General features: G+C 38.0%; 1 protein-coding gene and 1 pseudogene across 1 annotated transcript; one reads left to right on the top strand and one right to left on the bottom strand.

Moving 5' to 3' along the window:
• Positions 1-597: 597 nt before the first annotated feature.
• Positions 598-1,429, bottom strand: LOC116894277 (annotated as a pseudogene).
• Positions 1,430-7,230: 5,801 nt separating this feature from the next.
• LOC116894276 (vomeronasal type-1 receptor 4-like) lies at positions 7,231-8,187 on the top strand. The gene has a single exon (XM_032895988.1). It carries the CDS (start codon positions 7,270-7,272, stop codon positions 8,185-8,187), a length of 918 nt encoding a protein of 305 aa, XP_032751879.1. The 5' UTR covers positions 7,231-7,269.
• The last annotated feature ends 6,891 nt before the right edge of the window (positions 8,188-15,078 follow it).

The raw sequence follows: 15,078 nt of genomic DNA, 5'->3' as shown, positions 1-15,078 counted from the left end.
ATAATAAAACATGATTTAAAAAAAAGAAATATGTGTCCTGGACAACTGTCAGAAAACCCATAGCTATAATGTGTGCTACAGTCCTCCAACTCTTCTTTTCCACAGATCAGTCCAAAACCACGGTTCGAGTCTTTGACTCTGCTCATGAATTCAAGTTCTAAGACATACCATTTGACATAATCATTCCTACACTTAACAAAAACTAAAATGACATTCTTAATGTGAGGAGAGAGTATGAAATCATTACTGCTTCGTTATTACTTTCAAATTCATAGTGGAACCAAATCTTACTAATTACAAAAGTGTGACTTTGTAATTTCTTCTATGATGATAGCAAAATTATTGGCCTTTATTTGTTCCTAATTAAATTTCAATTACCTGATATCAAAGCTGAGGTAGATGCATTGTGGCTGCATTGCAGGCAGTGGTATTGTTCAGACGACTTGGAACATCAGATTTGATTTAAATGAGAGGGAAAAAGTCTCCCTGATAGTTTTCTCATCTGCATTCAAACCAAAAAAAAAAAAAAACAAAAACAAAAAACAAAACCAGAAACAGAAACAGAAACATGCCCCCATCCAACTCCCAACCATTCCTTTAGTGATAAAAGTACAGTTCTTTTCTGAGCCTTGACACAATACACGGGATCTGTTTCTTTGCATGGAAAGTGGCATCCAGGGAGAATGACTTAAATTCTGTGCCACTTTTCAGTTAACACGGGTAAGGATGTGCATGAATTCTAACTTGTGCTCATACAGTTTCATCATGGCACAAAGTGACTGAATGAACCATGAACATTCCTTTGAATTTCTCCAGGAAGAGTAACCAGGTGCTGTAGAGTAAGCATGCAGGAAGTCGGCCTCCACTGGTATCTTCGGGCATGCCATATCATTGTCAGTTCCACTGTCTGTCTCAATGCCACAGTCCAGCTCCATACACCAGCAGGTCTGAATGATGAAGAGTTTCAGCTTTCCACTCAGACACGGGTAGTAGTTGTCTCTGAAGAAACTAGCTAGATTTTTCAGGTCAATAGGTCTGTTCGTTCCAAAAATTACTCCTTCACCGCCATGGCTTAGAATCACACACACACAACTGCTCCTTTTGCTGTGATCTTCCTTAGAAACACTATCCATCAATTCCAAAATTGCTTCATGAGTAAGGTCATTTTTATTCCTGACTTCATTTTTCAGGCCCAAGAATGTCTCTCTGAGATTAGCTGCATCAACATCAGTACCAGAGTGAGATGTCATTCCAGTACTTTTATGGAAGTTCTATTATTAATTATTATACATAAACCCATTTCAGGATAGTCCATGTTATAACTACTGTCCAGGTATATTCCAGAGTCCATTGACTTGCTTCCGTGGATAGTCTTTACTTCAAAATTATTAATGGATTTTGAATACATCGAGGTTTTGTTGTTCTCCATGGTCACTTTTCTTCATGTACATTCCAAGGTCCAACCAGCAGCATACCAATTGCTGTTTTTAAATGTAAAATGAAAAGTGGATCTGGGGAAGTGTGGAGTTGAGTGGTAGAACTGGGAGGAAAAAGGAAAAGGAAATTAGTCAGAATGTAATACATGTGAGGAGAATTATTTTCAAGTGAAGAGTGCTGATATTGCTCTAGAATGTTGGAAAGAAAGCATGCAAGCTATGCTCTCTCCAAGTTATGAAAATTGTAATGAGTAATAAAAGGAATGTAAATGGTGAGATAAAAATATGACATCTGTGATCTTAAAATTTGTAAGACCAAAGGTCATTGCACTAAAACCAATTGAGTCTACCAATGTATTGATCTGCCCTTGGCAATATGAAGAATTGCCAAAGAACAAATTGTAAAGAACAAAATATTTGTCTTATAAGGGTTGATTTAAACCTGTTTTTGCTCACAACAATTAAAAATACCAGAGTTGGCTGTAGAGATGGATCGACAGTCAGAACCTCTGCTTCAGGGTTGGAGAGATTGCTCAGTGGATAAAAGCACTGTCTGCTCTTCCAGAGGACCTAGGTTCAATTTCCAGAACCTACATGGCATCTCACTGGAACTCCAGTTCCTGGTGATCTGACAGCCCATAAAACATACATGTAGACAAAACACCAATGATTATAAAATAAAAAGAATTAAATCATTTCAAACAAGGATTTGAATGAAAAATCAAAATTTCTTTTTTCAAACAGGCTCTTGAGTCTAAGAAACAGAGGTGGCTTCATTTCCAGGGAATCCAATGCATTCCTCTGACCTCTGAGGGTAGCAAACATGTTTTAGTGCACTTTCTTACACATTCATGGAAATATACAAGAACTCATAGATTTGTTGTTTGTAAGGGAAGGCCTAATCTAACAGTATAAAATACAAGAATGAACAAGGGAGGGATGAAAGATGATGACATCATATGAGGACAGAAAGAGGGAGGGAGGGAGGGTCATTTTCTTCCTGTTATGAGTGAAACTCTGCCCATGACGTAGTGCCTAACCAGTCACCCATAACACTATGGAGAGCACTTGTGGAGTGTAAGGGTACTTTTTTCAAAAGGGAACATGAAATTAGAAACAGAGCCTGAAAGAACAGACACAGGACCTGCACATGTCTACATCAGGCCTTCTGTATCTCTTTTATGGCTCCCACTTTAGTGTTATTGGGATGTGTGAATATGTAAACAAGTGAGTATCGCATTCTTATCCCTTGTTTGGGTCCTTTTTGTTTGTCAGTCTTGACCAACTTTTGTGTATTAGCTTTTTTTTTTATCTTACATATTTTGTTTTATTATATTTATTGCTTTTGTTAATATTTATTATTTCATTATCTCATACAAGTCTGCTTGTTTCCTAATGAGAGACAGAGAGGGAGCGGATCTGAATGGGAGGGAAATTGATTGAAAAAGAAGAAGAAAGTGTAATAGAGAAATACTGAGAAAAAAGTCAATTTTTAATAAAAAATAAAATTAAAAGAAGACCTGAAGTACAACTTGAGTTATACTGGAAAGAGTAGAGAAATGGGACAAAATGAGTGGTGTATGTACAGTTTAGATTCATTGTTTATATATGTAAGATTTTCTTAGAATAGAAAACAAAACTTGTTTATTACTTCTCAACTTTATGAGGTAGAAAGTTGCTGTGTAGCAGTGCCTGGAATCATAAGACTTACTGATAAGGGACAGGCTTCAAACACATAATAACCTTTCGCCATACCTTTCACATACTAGTAGCATGTGGCATTGTCTAAATTTCTACACTTGGTGAATTTCATTAAATGTTGGGGTCATACTCAACTCCCTCATTAAACTATTTGTACATCTACTCTCTCAGTTCTACACACCCAACTTTTATTGTCTTCTGTTTCCATCATATCCATTACTCTTCAGAATATGACCTTTTACACAATGTGCCTAACCTACCAGGGGTCAAATCATTTGAAAACTGAATTGTTTTATCATTAATTATCAATTACAATAGCAGCCCCCCCAAAAGAAAAAGTGGAATTTCTGCCTAACTTCATCTGACTATGCTGGGATATTGTTAGTGTCTTAGTCCATGTCACTTGCTGCATACAACACCATGAATAACAATCAAGCAAGAAAGCATTTATTTGGTTTACAGGTTACATCAATGACCTGGGGACACCAAGGCAGGATATCAAGACAGGAACCTGATCTCAGCAACTGAAGCAGTTAGAGAAGGTTGCCATATTGGTTTGTTGCACATGACTTGCTCAACATAGTTTTTTATGCTAGCCAGACCACCTTCCCAGGGTGAGAACTTTCCCATTGACATAGGAACTACTGTACCAACTATTATCAAGAAAATGCCCTACAGACTTGACTATATAGGTATGTTGACAAAAGCATTTTCCCAATTGAGGTTATTCTTCCCAGAATATTCTATCTTCTATTATTTTGACAAAGATCTAACAATAATATATGGGCTGAATCTTGCACAGGTCTTGTGAATTCTGTTGAAACACATGTGGAGTAATACCTCTGTCCCCCCTCTGTTTTGTCCAGAAAGCATTGTTTCACTGATGTTATCAAAAAGCTCTGGCTCTAAAATTCTGTTCACCCCATGTTCTACAAAGACCCCTAAGACTTGATGATAGAGGTATGATATGTCCATTCTTGTTTTGAGCGAGCATAGCAAACTCATATAATTTCACAATGACCAGTTGAGAGTTCCTGTGTTAATTAACATCCAAGAAGTTTCTCTGATGAGGGCCAAGACTTCTGACCTACAGGTAGAGCATTAAGTCATCAAGAAATGTTTCAATTCTTTGTCCCTTAAGGAGAACATTACTACTAGGTTCCCTTCTAGGACTTATCTGCCAACTGAAATTTAAAACAGTGCTGTTAATGAGTTATAACTTGTGGTCAGGTCCTCAGGTCAAACAAGAATGTAGTTAGTTTCTTCCATAACATAAATGTCACTTTTAAATCAATGCGTATATATCATCCAGGTTGTAATTGCTGTAGGTGGCAGTGTTCATAGAATAATGTGATTTCTGATTATGTTTCTCCACAAGAACTATATGTAGCATCCTTTAAGAAAGTGAAAACTGGGTTTTCCACATGCATTTTTCATCATCATTGCTTATAGCATCTGTGGATACATGGGTGGCATACAAATCTTCAAAGTAAGTTCCAGTTTGATTTCTGCACTTCCTTGTGTCCAGTACATAGCGTCTTCAGCTACCAAGTTTTGGAGAATTACCAGCACTGTAGGTAATAGCCTGTTTGCTTGGGGGTTGGGTGAATTGTGCTTTGAGATTTGTCAAACAGCTAGAAAAAGAAGTTACCTAATCCTGGAGCAGAAATTTATATTATACAGCAGGAAATGTCTAGTTGAGGGACTGTCTACCTAATATAGTAGAGGTTTATTAAAACTCTTTTGAAATATGCATGTGAACATATTACAGGATGTCCCAATAGCACCATGTTTCTGTACAGTTTTTTTTTAAAACGATGCTCAGTATTACTTATTCCTCTCCATATTTTCTTGTCTATTTTTCCTCCAACATTCATATGTAATTCTTCATGTTCCATGTTCAATCTTAATCTTTTATAACTCCATTCTATCTCCAAATTTTTAACAAGTCGTGAGTTTTACAAATTCCTGATGTTTAAGGTTATTCCACATTATATATGTAATTTTGAATTGGCCAACATAAATTTCACAGTTGAAATCATGGTTGTGAGCTTGCCCTAGACAAACATAAGGTATCTGAGCTATTAATGACAAGGCATTTTTTCTTTTTGACTTATTTCCATATTTATACCTTCTAAATGCTATTATTTTCATTGTTAAAAATTGTAAAATAATAATTTGTTTCTCACACATCCAAGTACCTGTTATTTGACAGGGTCTAAGACAATCTTGCAGCAGTTTTGAATATCTATAGAGGTTTAAAACATACTATTATTTGATTTATAACCTGAGATTTTGCCTTTAATCACTGAAAATCAAAACTAAGTTCCTAGTAGTCTATTATACCTAGAGCAGAAATGAGCGTGGTTTGATCTATTTATTCCTTAATGATTGCTCAAAACATGTCTTTGTTTGTTCATATCCAGATTCCTTCTTTACAGAGCAGATTCTCAGATGTTAACAAAATATACTAGACTTCTGATAAGAATTCATGAGTACAAACGTGAGAAAAGTTCAGATGAAGCAGCTTCCTGGGCAATTGCAGAACCTGAATGACATGTTGCTGGTTTTCTGGAAGGACTTTGTGTCAGCATAATTTTACAAGAGTGGAATAGTAGAGAGAAAAGTACTCTGTAGAAATGCACATAATGAGTCCCTTGTTCTACCCTTGAGTGCCCAATTAACATCTGACTACAATATCAATCCAGAATTAGGTTCTCTCAAAATAAACATGAAAACCCTTTCTTAACTTCTGCCCAAATACTCATTAAAATCAATCAAACTCCTAGGCATTATCATTAAGCACCAGAAAGTAAAACTGGAGATTGGCTCAAGGGATAAATGATTTTTCCTTCATCAGAGATATCCCCAAAACACCATGCAGACAAATGCACTGAAGCCAGAGGTGACACAGTAATAAACTCTCTGAATGATGTCTTTTCCACATAACTTTTTAATTTATGAGAAGTGAAAGCTGGTCTCCATTGAGTTACCTTCTCATCATTGCATGGAGAATAAGAAACCAGTCTGAATTTCCTTGTGTTCTTTCTCATGCAGAGTCACACAGAGAACTTCTTAAATGTAACAGGCTCTACGAGATGTGCTTCTATAGGAGCTGTGCTTTGGAGTTGGCCTTCAGATGAGTATCTTCATCCTGACTCAGAAGGTGGAATTCTTCCAACCATAGACTTCTGCTTAAAATTCTCTGCTCCCTTCTTCAATGTACATTATCTTCTGAAGCCAACATGAATCATTATTTCTTTTTGAAGGCTGAAGTTGAACTCAAATAGGTTCATATTTTGTTTTCATCTCAAAGAAATATTGGTTTTCTGTATTAGCCTTCAACAGAAAACAGTATTCAATGTGAGATGTTGAATTTTATCCAGTTAATGGAGGTCCTCCTGTTCCTTTAGAATACATATAAACAAGTACAATGCAGGCATTAGCTTTCAAAGTGTATGATGGGAAGCTGGAGATGATACAGGTAAGACCCTGGCACCTGACTTTAGAAAAAAATATGAATTGGAAAAATATGAATAAATGAATTTTTAGCAGGCAGGTTATTTTCACATGGAGGATACATATGTAAATCTATGTTTATCTGTGTGATCAAAAACCAGGTTGTTTTATCAAAAATATTTGGTATTTTGTTGTGTGGATGAATTGCATAAAAATTTCTTAAGGCCAACAACTTAATTTTCTACAACTGAATTCAGTTATGCAACCTTAATGATTATTATATGTAAGAAAATTTTATTCTTTGAAAGGTGCATTTATATTTGCTTTTGTTATACTAATCTCTTTCCTGTCTTTATTCAAACGCAAAAGCCTATAGTGTGTTAGAATATGTGTTATTTTGTAGGTTATTGAACTTCATGACCAGAAAGATATAATTGCAATATAAAATTTATCTTGAGACAGGAGTAATTTAATAAGCATAAAATTTTATTCTGAGTTACTCTTCATACATTGTTCTCTAGGCAAAGTCCCTGTATTGTGATAGAACAGTGTCTCACTGATCAAGAGAAGAAATTGTCCCAAATCAATTTGAAAGCATGGACAATAGAACAAAGTATTGAACACAGCAGTATTCCATCTGATCATTAGTCTAGGGTTGAGTAAAGCCCTCTCAATGCCTGCTCCTGATAAATCCTTGAAAACAACTGAGGAAGTGGCTCTTCAGATCCTCTTGCTTTGTCTGTTTGGGGTTGGGACTGTGGCCAATATTTTTCTGTTTATCCATAATTTCTCTCCAATCTTAACTGGTTCTCAACAGAGGGCCACACATATGATTTTAACAAACATAGCTATGGCCAATACCTTGATTCTCTTCGTCACTGTCTTTCCAAACAACATGATGACTTTTGTTCAAAGAAGTCCTCTAACTGACCTCAAATGTAAATTTGAATTCTTCACTCGTCTGGTGGCAAGAAGCACCAACTTGTGTTCCACTTGTGTCCTGAGTATCCAACAGTTTCTCACTCTTCTTCCTGTTCATAGAGGTAAAGTTTTGCTTAGAGCAAATGTCCCAAATTTTGCTACTTACTCTTGTTGCAGTTGTTGGGTCTTCAGTGTGTTAAATAACATCTACATTCCAGTTATGGTCACTGGTCCTCAGATAACAGACAATAAAACTGATTCGAAAAGAAAGTTGTTCTGTTCCACTTCTGGATTCACTGTAGGCATTGTCTTCTTGAGGTTTATCCATGATGCGACATTCATGAGCATCATGGTCTGGACCAGTGTCTCCATGGTGCTTCTCCTCCATAGACATCGCCAGCGAATGCAGCACATCCTCACTCCCAATCAGAACACCAGAGGTCAAGCTGAGACAAGAGCAACCCATACTATCCTGATGTTGGTGGTCACATTTGTTAGCTTTTATATTCTAAATTTTATTTGTATCATCTTTTACAACTTTTTTATGGATTCACGCCTCTTTGTGAGGCATGTCAGTGAAGCTTTGGTCTTAGGATTCCCCACAATTTCTCCCTTATTGTTGATCTTCAGAGATCCAAAGAATCCCTGTTCTGTGTTATTCAGCTCTTGAAAGCCTGAGCCACTAGAAATGTCAGATACAGAAGACAACTTTATTAATACCATTAAACCTTTTATTCCATATATATGTGTTCAGTGTCTTTTGTAAGAACGTTCATTTTGCACACTACTGCTTATTACATCAAGAGTAAAGAGGAAAATTCTACAAAGGCAGCTCGTGCTCAGGAGCCTTGTGAGTTTTAATATACCAGACCAAGAAAAATACCAAGATCCAAACTGGACATCCTCTCCTGAAAGTCCTTGGCAAAGTCTACACTCTGGACCATAGTGAAAATGTTTTTCCAATCATCAGAAACACCCACCAGTCAGACAGGAGACAAGAGTAGGCAAAACTGTCATTCTATTAGTGGCTTCCTTAGTTACAAAATTATTTTCTCAGCAGATTATATCAAGCATCTAACCTTTTCAGCTGACTGAAAATGACCACAGACAGTACAGTCCACAAGACAAATATCTCAAGTAACTATAGCTATCAGTGTGATGAAACTTGAAATCTTAGTGGTAGAACTTACTATTATGAACAAACAACTGTTTTAGCATTTATTTAGTTTATGTGTACTGGATGTGTGTGTATTTATGGGGATTTCCTCCCCACCCCTGGTAAGGAGAATTAGTTGCATACCCCTAGAGGTATTACAAACCGAGGTAATCCAACAAATATAGTTTCTAAGAATCAAGCACTGATCCAATGTAAATGTGACCAGGGCTCTAAACTGCTGAGCTATCTCTCCTGCCCCAAAATGAGAAATTTATCTGACCCATTTGACACTGTATTTCCAATTTGAGGGAAAAATCACTAATAACAGCTATAGTGAAAGAGCTTGAAATAATAGAACAGGAAACAACAATTTGTACACTATAGTTTGAGAAATAGATTCACACTGAGTTACAAAATTAATGTTGAGGCATCATGTACATTTTTTAGACTTGACCCAACATTAAAACTGACATAAATATTTCACCATATCTTCATCATAACACTGGCTAGAATAAGAGTCAGCAAGATAGTTCAGCACGTAAAGCACTCTCCATTTAGAATGAATTACCTGAGTTCAAGTCCTAGGCGCAATATAGTGGAGAGAACAAACTCCTACAGGGTGTACTCTGGCTTCCTCAAATCTGTGCCTTAACATGCCACCACACAGTAAAGAAACAAAGTATAGTTTCTTACTTTAATCAGTTCAGCATACCCTGTATCACTGATCTCTGTCTGTTAATCTGTATATCCCCTTACCTCTAATCATACCTTAGGGGTACTTTATTAGATTCTATTATCTACCACACTTCAAACACTTATTCCAAACCAATCTCTTCCAACCACCTAATACGTGTAAAGAAAAAAAGGTAAAGATAAAAAGGAGTGTAGACATCCTAAGAATCTTTCCTGCTGAATAGAGTCATTGGGTTCCTTGGGATAAGTTCAATTTCTATCATCAGGATATCTGTGACCAGCAGTGCAATGAAACAGCCAAACAGCAGTCAGGCAATTGCAAAATAAGCATGAGGAACAGCAGCAAAATGAATTGGCAGCAGCAGGCAGAGCAGTAGCCACCACAGGCCCTTTTTGGGATCTGAAATTTGTATCCTCTCAAGAGTCCCCAGAATTCCAAACTAATACTATCTATCTGCCTCTGGAAAAAAATCATTCCCCTCCTAAAGCATGAGGCACCAATAGTGGCTGTGGGCAATCTGAAACAGCCCCATACCCCACATCTGGGACTAAAACAAAAGCATATTTGCATAACTGGGTTTCTCAAGAAGTGAAAATTATCACTATAATAATCATCGCTGTATAGAGATAACCTGCTACACATTGATCTCCCTGATGCTCACATATTTCAGTTGTAATCATGCCAGCATGACCAAACACTTTGGCTCCCAGATACAGAAATCTGTTCTTCATCTCTGATAATTTGCCAATTGATCATATGAAACAAATAGAGCCACACTCTGATTCTATTTGGTGTTTGTTTGACTGACACATTGCAAAACCCATGAATAACAACCAGGTTGCTGCAGGCTAAGAAAGAATTTTCCTTCTGGGGATAGATTAATCTAGTAGATTATTTTTTGTAGAAATATACAGTAAATACTAGTGATGATCATATGTGGCCAGAGTGTCTCTTTTAATCCCACAACTCTTAAAGATTAAAACTCCAGGTATCATTTAAGTAAAATTTCTTATGAACAAGGAAGGACCACATAGACAAAATGGAAAGACAAATAAGGAGTGAAGAACATATTTCATGTACAGGCAATAGCTTTTGGGATTTGCGGGTAACACCCATGCCAGTTGATCAGACCTGTATGAAGACTGAGGTTTACAATGGTACATATGTTCAGAGAGGCCTAAATATGGCCTGTTTATGTTCTTTACAGGGTAATTCAGAATCTAAGAGCACCACGGGTACAGATTAGTTGATTCTATTGGTCTTTCTGTTGACTTACTCTCTCCTTTGGAGCCCGCAATCCATCCTCCTACTCTCCTATAAGAGTCCCTATGTTCCATCGACTGTTTTTGGGTGTCTGTCTTGTCCAAGAGATGCAACCCACCTACAAACCCCTGACAATTGCAGATTTCCATTCATTTTCATGGCCATCTATCCATCTGCCCTTTCCTTCCCCACACCTAATCCTGAACCCTCGAACCCCTCTTTCAGCAGGGTCCCTCCCTTCATTTGCCTCTTATGACTAATTTATTCCCCTTTCTAATCATCCTAGATTTTGCCTTCCTCTTAGTTTAGCTTCTTTGTGTCTGCACAATGTAGCAGGAGTATCCTGTATTTTATGACTAATATCTACTTATAAGTGAGTACATACCTGCATTGCTAGTGGAAGTGCAAAAGGGTACAACCACTTTGGAAATCAATTTGAAAGTTTCTTAGAAAATTGGGAATAGTTGTAAATCAATACCACACTGTACAACTCCTGGATACATGCCCAAAAGATGCCCCAACATCCCACAAAGATACCTTATCAACTATGTTTATAGCAGATTTATTTCATCATAGCCAAAAACTGGAAACAACCTAGCTGTTCCTCAAATGAAGAAAAATAAGAACGTATGGTACATCTACACAATGAAAATCTCTTCAACTATTAAGAGTCAAGGCATCATGAGTTTTGCAGAGAAATGGATGGAACTTGAGAATATCATCATGAGTGAGGTAACCCAGTCCCCAAAGGACAAGCATGCTTTTTTTTTTCATTTTTTGAGACAAGATAAACAGTGTACCTCCAGTTGTCATTGAACTGAGTTACTAAGTCAGGCTGGCTGACTCAAGAGCCACCTGCCTCTGCCACCCTAGTGCTGGGATTCAGTAAATGCCTGCAGAACCACTGCTCTACTCCAACTGATGTATGTGTACAAACTCGACATGACTCAATTTTACTCAGCAATGATATACTCACCTTTTCTCAGCAATGATATACAGATGGCTGTGCCATTTATTCTCTCTCTCTCTGTCTGTCTGTCTCTCTCTCTCTCTCTCTCTCTCTCTCTCTCTCTCTCTCAAGTTAGTTAAGTATTCTGTTGTCTTTCATGACTAAAAGGGATCTGTGAATGAATTTCACTGTGGATGAATTCAACTCAGATTCTGTTCTGGCTTAAAATATTTACAAAGTAGTTGACACAAATTTTGCACAATTTCACTTGTGTTCTTTTAGGGTGGTTAGGTATAAAGGAGTATTAAAACCTAGCGCTTGTAAAAGTTGTTGCATTTGAATTTCACACATAATACCAATGAAATATTTGTTAAAATGAATGGACTGGAAAATATTATATAGGCCAAATAAAGCCACTCCCAGAAATAAAAACTCTATGTTCACTATTATGTACAGATCCTAGCTTCAAATTTTTATACTTCTGTACTTAATTTATAGCATCTATAGAGGGGTGAAAAGATGTAATGGATGTGGGGTAGTCAGCAAAATTCATATTATAAGCAATGGGTGAATACTAGGTATAAACATGTATGGGTTGGAGACATGGAAGAAAGCTAGGGTTTGTGATAGTGTCAACAAAACTGAAAATTGTATAAAAGGCTATAGAAGTGACATTTATGGTTTCATTGGAGACCAAGTTGTGTCTTGTGATGTTTTCCTGGAAACTGTCTAGTTGGAAGACGTTTTGCTGTAGCAGACACCTAAGAGCCTGTTTTGCTGGGAATAAATTGTGTTTCTCTGGAAACTGCCTGGTAAAAGGGCATGTGATATTTTGATGGAGAAAATGCATGAGGACACATATAGTTTGAAAAGAGTAAAACAATACTCCACAGACAGTTGTTGATGCTTTCAGACTGGTTCACCTTGTTGCTTTTTGTTGGACTTCACCTTGCTGGTCAATGCTGATGAAACTCTGGCATTGTTTTGCCTTGCTGATCTTTACTGGGCTTCACTGATGCTGGCCTTCAATGATAATGCTCTGGCATTGGTTCAGCCTGCTTTTTGCTCTGAATTTCTCTTGTTATAACTTTGTAGAGAAATGCAACAACAACAAAACAACAACAGCAAAACAACAACAACAAAACAACAACAACAACCACGAAGCCTATTATCATGTGTTTGTGAACAACTAAAGGCAAATGTTAAACTCTTACTGCTGGAGACAGCATACGTGGTGGTTGATTGACAGGCAGTCAAATCACCAAAAGATCAAACACTGCATGGAGATGACTAATGAAAGTAATATTTCTAGAGTTTCTGTGGGACTGTGAAAGGCACCCTGGCTCCTGGTTGAGGAGGTTTGAAACCCTGGTGACCCAGAAAGGGATAGTAGGTACGTCACCGGACTCCCAGTAAACCAGGTGGTCACTAGCTGCAGCCCTTCGTAGTCACATAAGGGCAATACCCCAAACCCCTCCAAAGGTAGAGGATTTGACCACAGGTCATGTAGGCTCAAGACAGATCTCTATTGTAATGAGGTACCCAAAGGCCTAGAGGTTTAGTGAATAACCTTGTCTTCCCAGACACTCCTCCCTACAAAAGGTATTTAATCTCAGGCCCACTCTGTGAAGTGGGGTACAGTTTTACTCATCCACTTTCTGCCATGAAAATAAATGCCTTAAAACCACAGACTGTCTCTTTTCAATGGGATCTGCTGTGGGGAGCCACAGAGGCCTTCACCTACAGAACCATCTAATCTCCAGAAGAATCCTCCCTGTGCTCCCAGCCGCACCTCCACCACCAAGCCTGTAGCCTACCACTGTCAAGCCAAAGACTACCCACCAGAGGACCAGCCAAAACCCATTTCTTTCCTCTTGGCCTCAGGCTAGATGTAGCCTGTGGGCTCCCATTCCTTTCTCAGCTCTTCCTCAGCACTCCGGAGGCACCCAATGCCCGAGAGCCTGAGAATCCCACAGCCCTGGCCTCCTTGCAGGCCCAGAGTCCACTGAGCCAGGTCTGGCTGTGTCCCATGCCTCAGACTGTGCTTCCCCACCCCCAAAGTGGTGTCCTGTGGCTTCCCACAGCCTTACACCTACCTGACGTGGAGTAAGCATGGTCAGCCTCCCCCAGCAGCCCAAGCCCTGTGTCAGAGAGGATGTGGGACCCCAAATAACCCCACAACTGGCACCAGTTATAATCCTACAAGTTTCTTGTTTGCCTTGCAAGGAGACCACCCAGGGTACATCTTCCCCAAGAAAATTTTTACTCTGCCCATAAACTTGGGAAGAGACCTTTGAAACTTAATTTCTAGGGCTTGGAAGTTTCATGAGCTCCCAGAGTCTTAAAAGTCTTATTACTTTCAGCTGTCTAGGAACCTCCCCTTATAACCTGCAGTGAAAAATGCTACAATCTGAAGAATATAATTAGCTGTAGTAAGGTTTCTTTTATGTATGTAGGTGCCCTTGTACTTGGAGCATACATATTTAGGATTGATAGTTCATCTTGGTGGATTTTTCCTTTGGTGAATTTGAAGTGTCCTTCCTTATCTTTTTTGATGACTTTTGGTTGAAAATCGATTTTATTCGATATTAGAATGGCTACTCCAGCTCGCTTCTTCAGACCATTTGCTTGGAAAGTTGTTTTCCAGCCTTTTACTCTGAGGTAGTGTCTGTCTTTGTCTCTGAGGTGTGTTTCCAGTAGGCAACAAAATGTTGGGTCCTCATTGCCTATCCAGTTTGTTAATATATGTCTTTTTATTGGGGAGTTGAGGCCATTGATGTTGAGAGATATTAAGGAATAGTGATTTCTGCTTCCTGTTCTATTCATGTTTGGATGTGAGATTATGTTTGTGTGATGTTCTTCCCTTTGTTTGGTTGCAAAACGATTAGATTCTTGCTTTTTGTAGGGTATAGCTTGCCGCCTTATGTTGGGCTTTACCATTTATTATCCTTTGTAGTACTGGATTTGTCAAAAGATATTGTGTAAATTTGATTTTGTCATGGAATATCTTGGTTTCTCCCTCAATGTTAATTGATAATTTTGCTGTATATAGTATCCTGGGCTGGAATTTGTGTTCTCTTAGGGTCTGTATGATATCTGTCCAAGATCTACTTTCTGGCTTTCATAGTCTCTGGTGAGAAGTCTGGTGTAATTCTGATAGGTCTGTCTTTATATGTTACTTGACCTTTTTCCATTACTGCTTTTAATATTCTTTCTTTATTTTGTGCATTTGGTGTTTTGACTATTATGTGATGGGAGGAGTTTCTTTTCTGGTCCAATCTATTTGGAGTTCTGTAGGCTTCTTGTATGTTTATGGGCATCTCTCTCTTTAGGTTAGGGAAGTTTTCTTTTATGAATTTGTTCAAGACGTTACTGGTCTTTAGAGTTGGGAGTCTTCACTCTCTTCTATACCTATTATCCTTAGGTTTGATCTTCTCATTGTGTCCTAGGTTTCCCGTATGTTTTGAACCAGTAACCTTTTCCATTTTACATCATCTTT

This window comes from Rattus rattus, chromosome 2 (assembly GCF_011064425.1).
Source record: "Rattus rattus isolate New Zealand chromosome 2, Rrattus_CSIRO_v1, whole genome shotgun sequence".
In the NCBI taxonomy this organism is placed as follows: Eukaryota; Metazoa; Chordata; class Mammalia; order Rodentia; family Muridae; genus Rattus; species Rattus rattus.
Note: the sequence above shows the minus strand (reverse complement) of the source record. Positions and strands in the feature narration are given on the sequence as shown.

Excerpts from the sequence above, each read along its gene's own strand:
- LOC116894276 (XM_032895988.1), top strand. The coding sequence starts at position 7,270 with ATGCCTGCTCCTGATAAATCCTTGAAAACAACTGAGGAAGTGGCTCTT.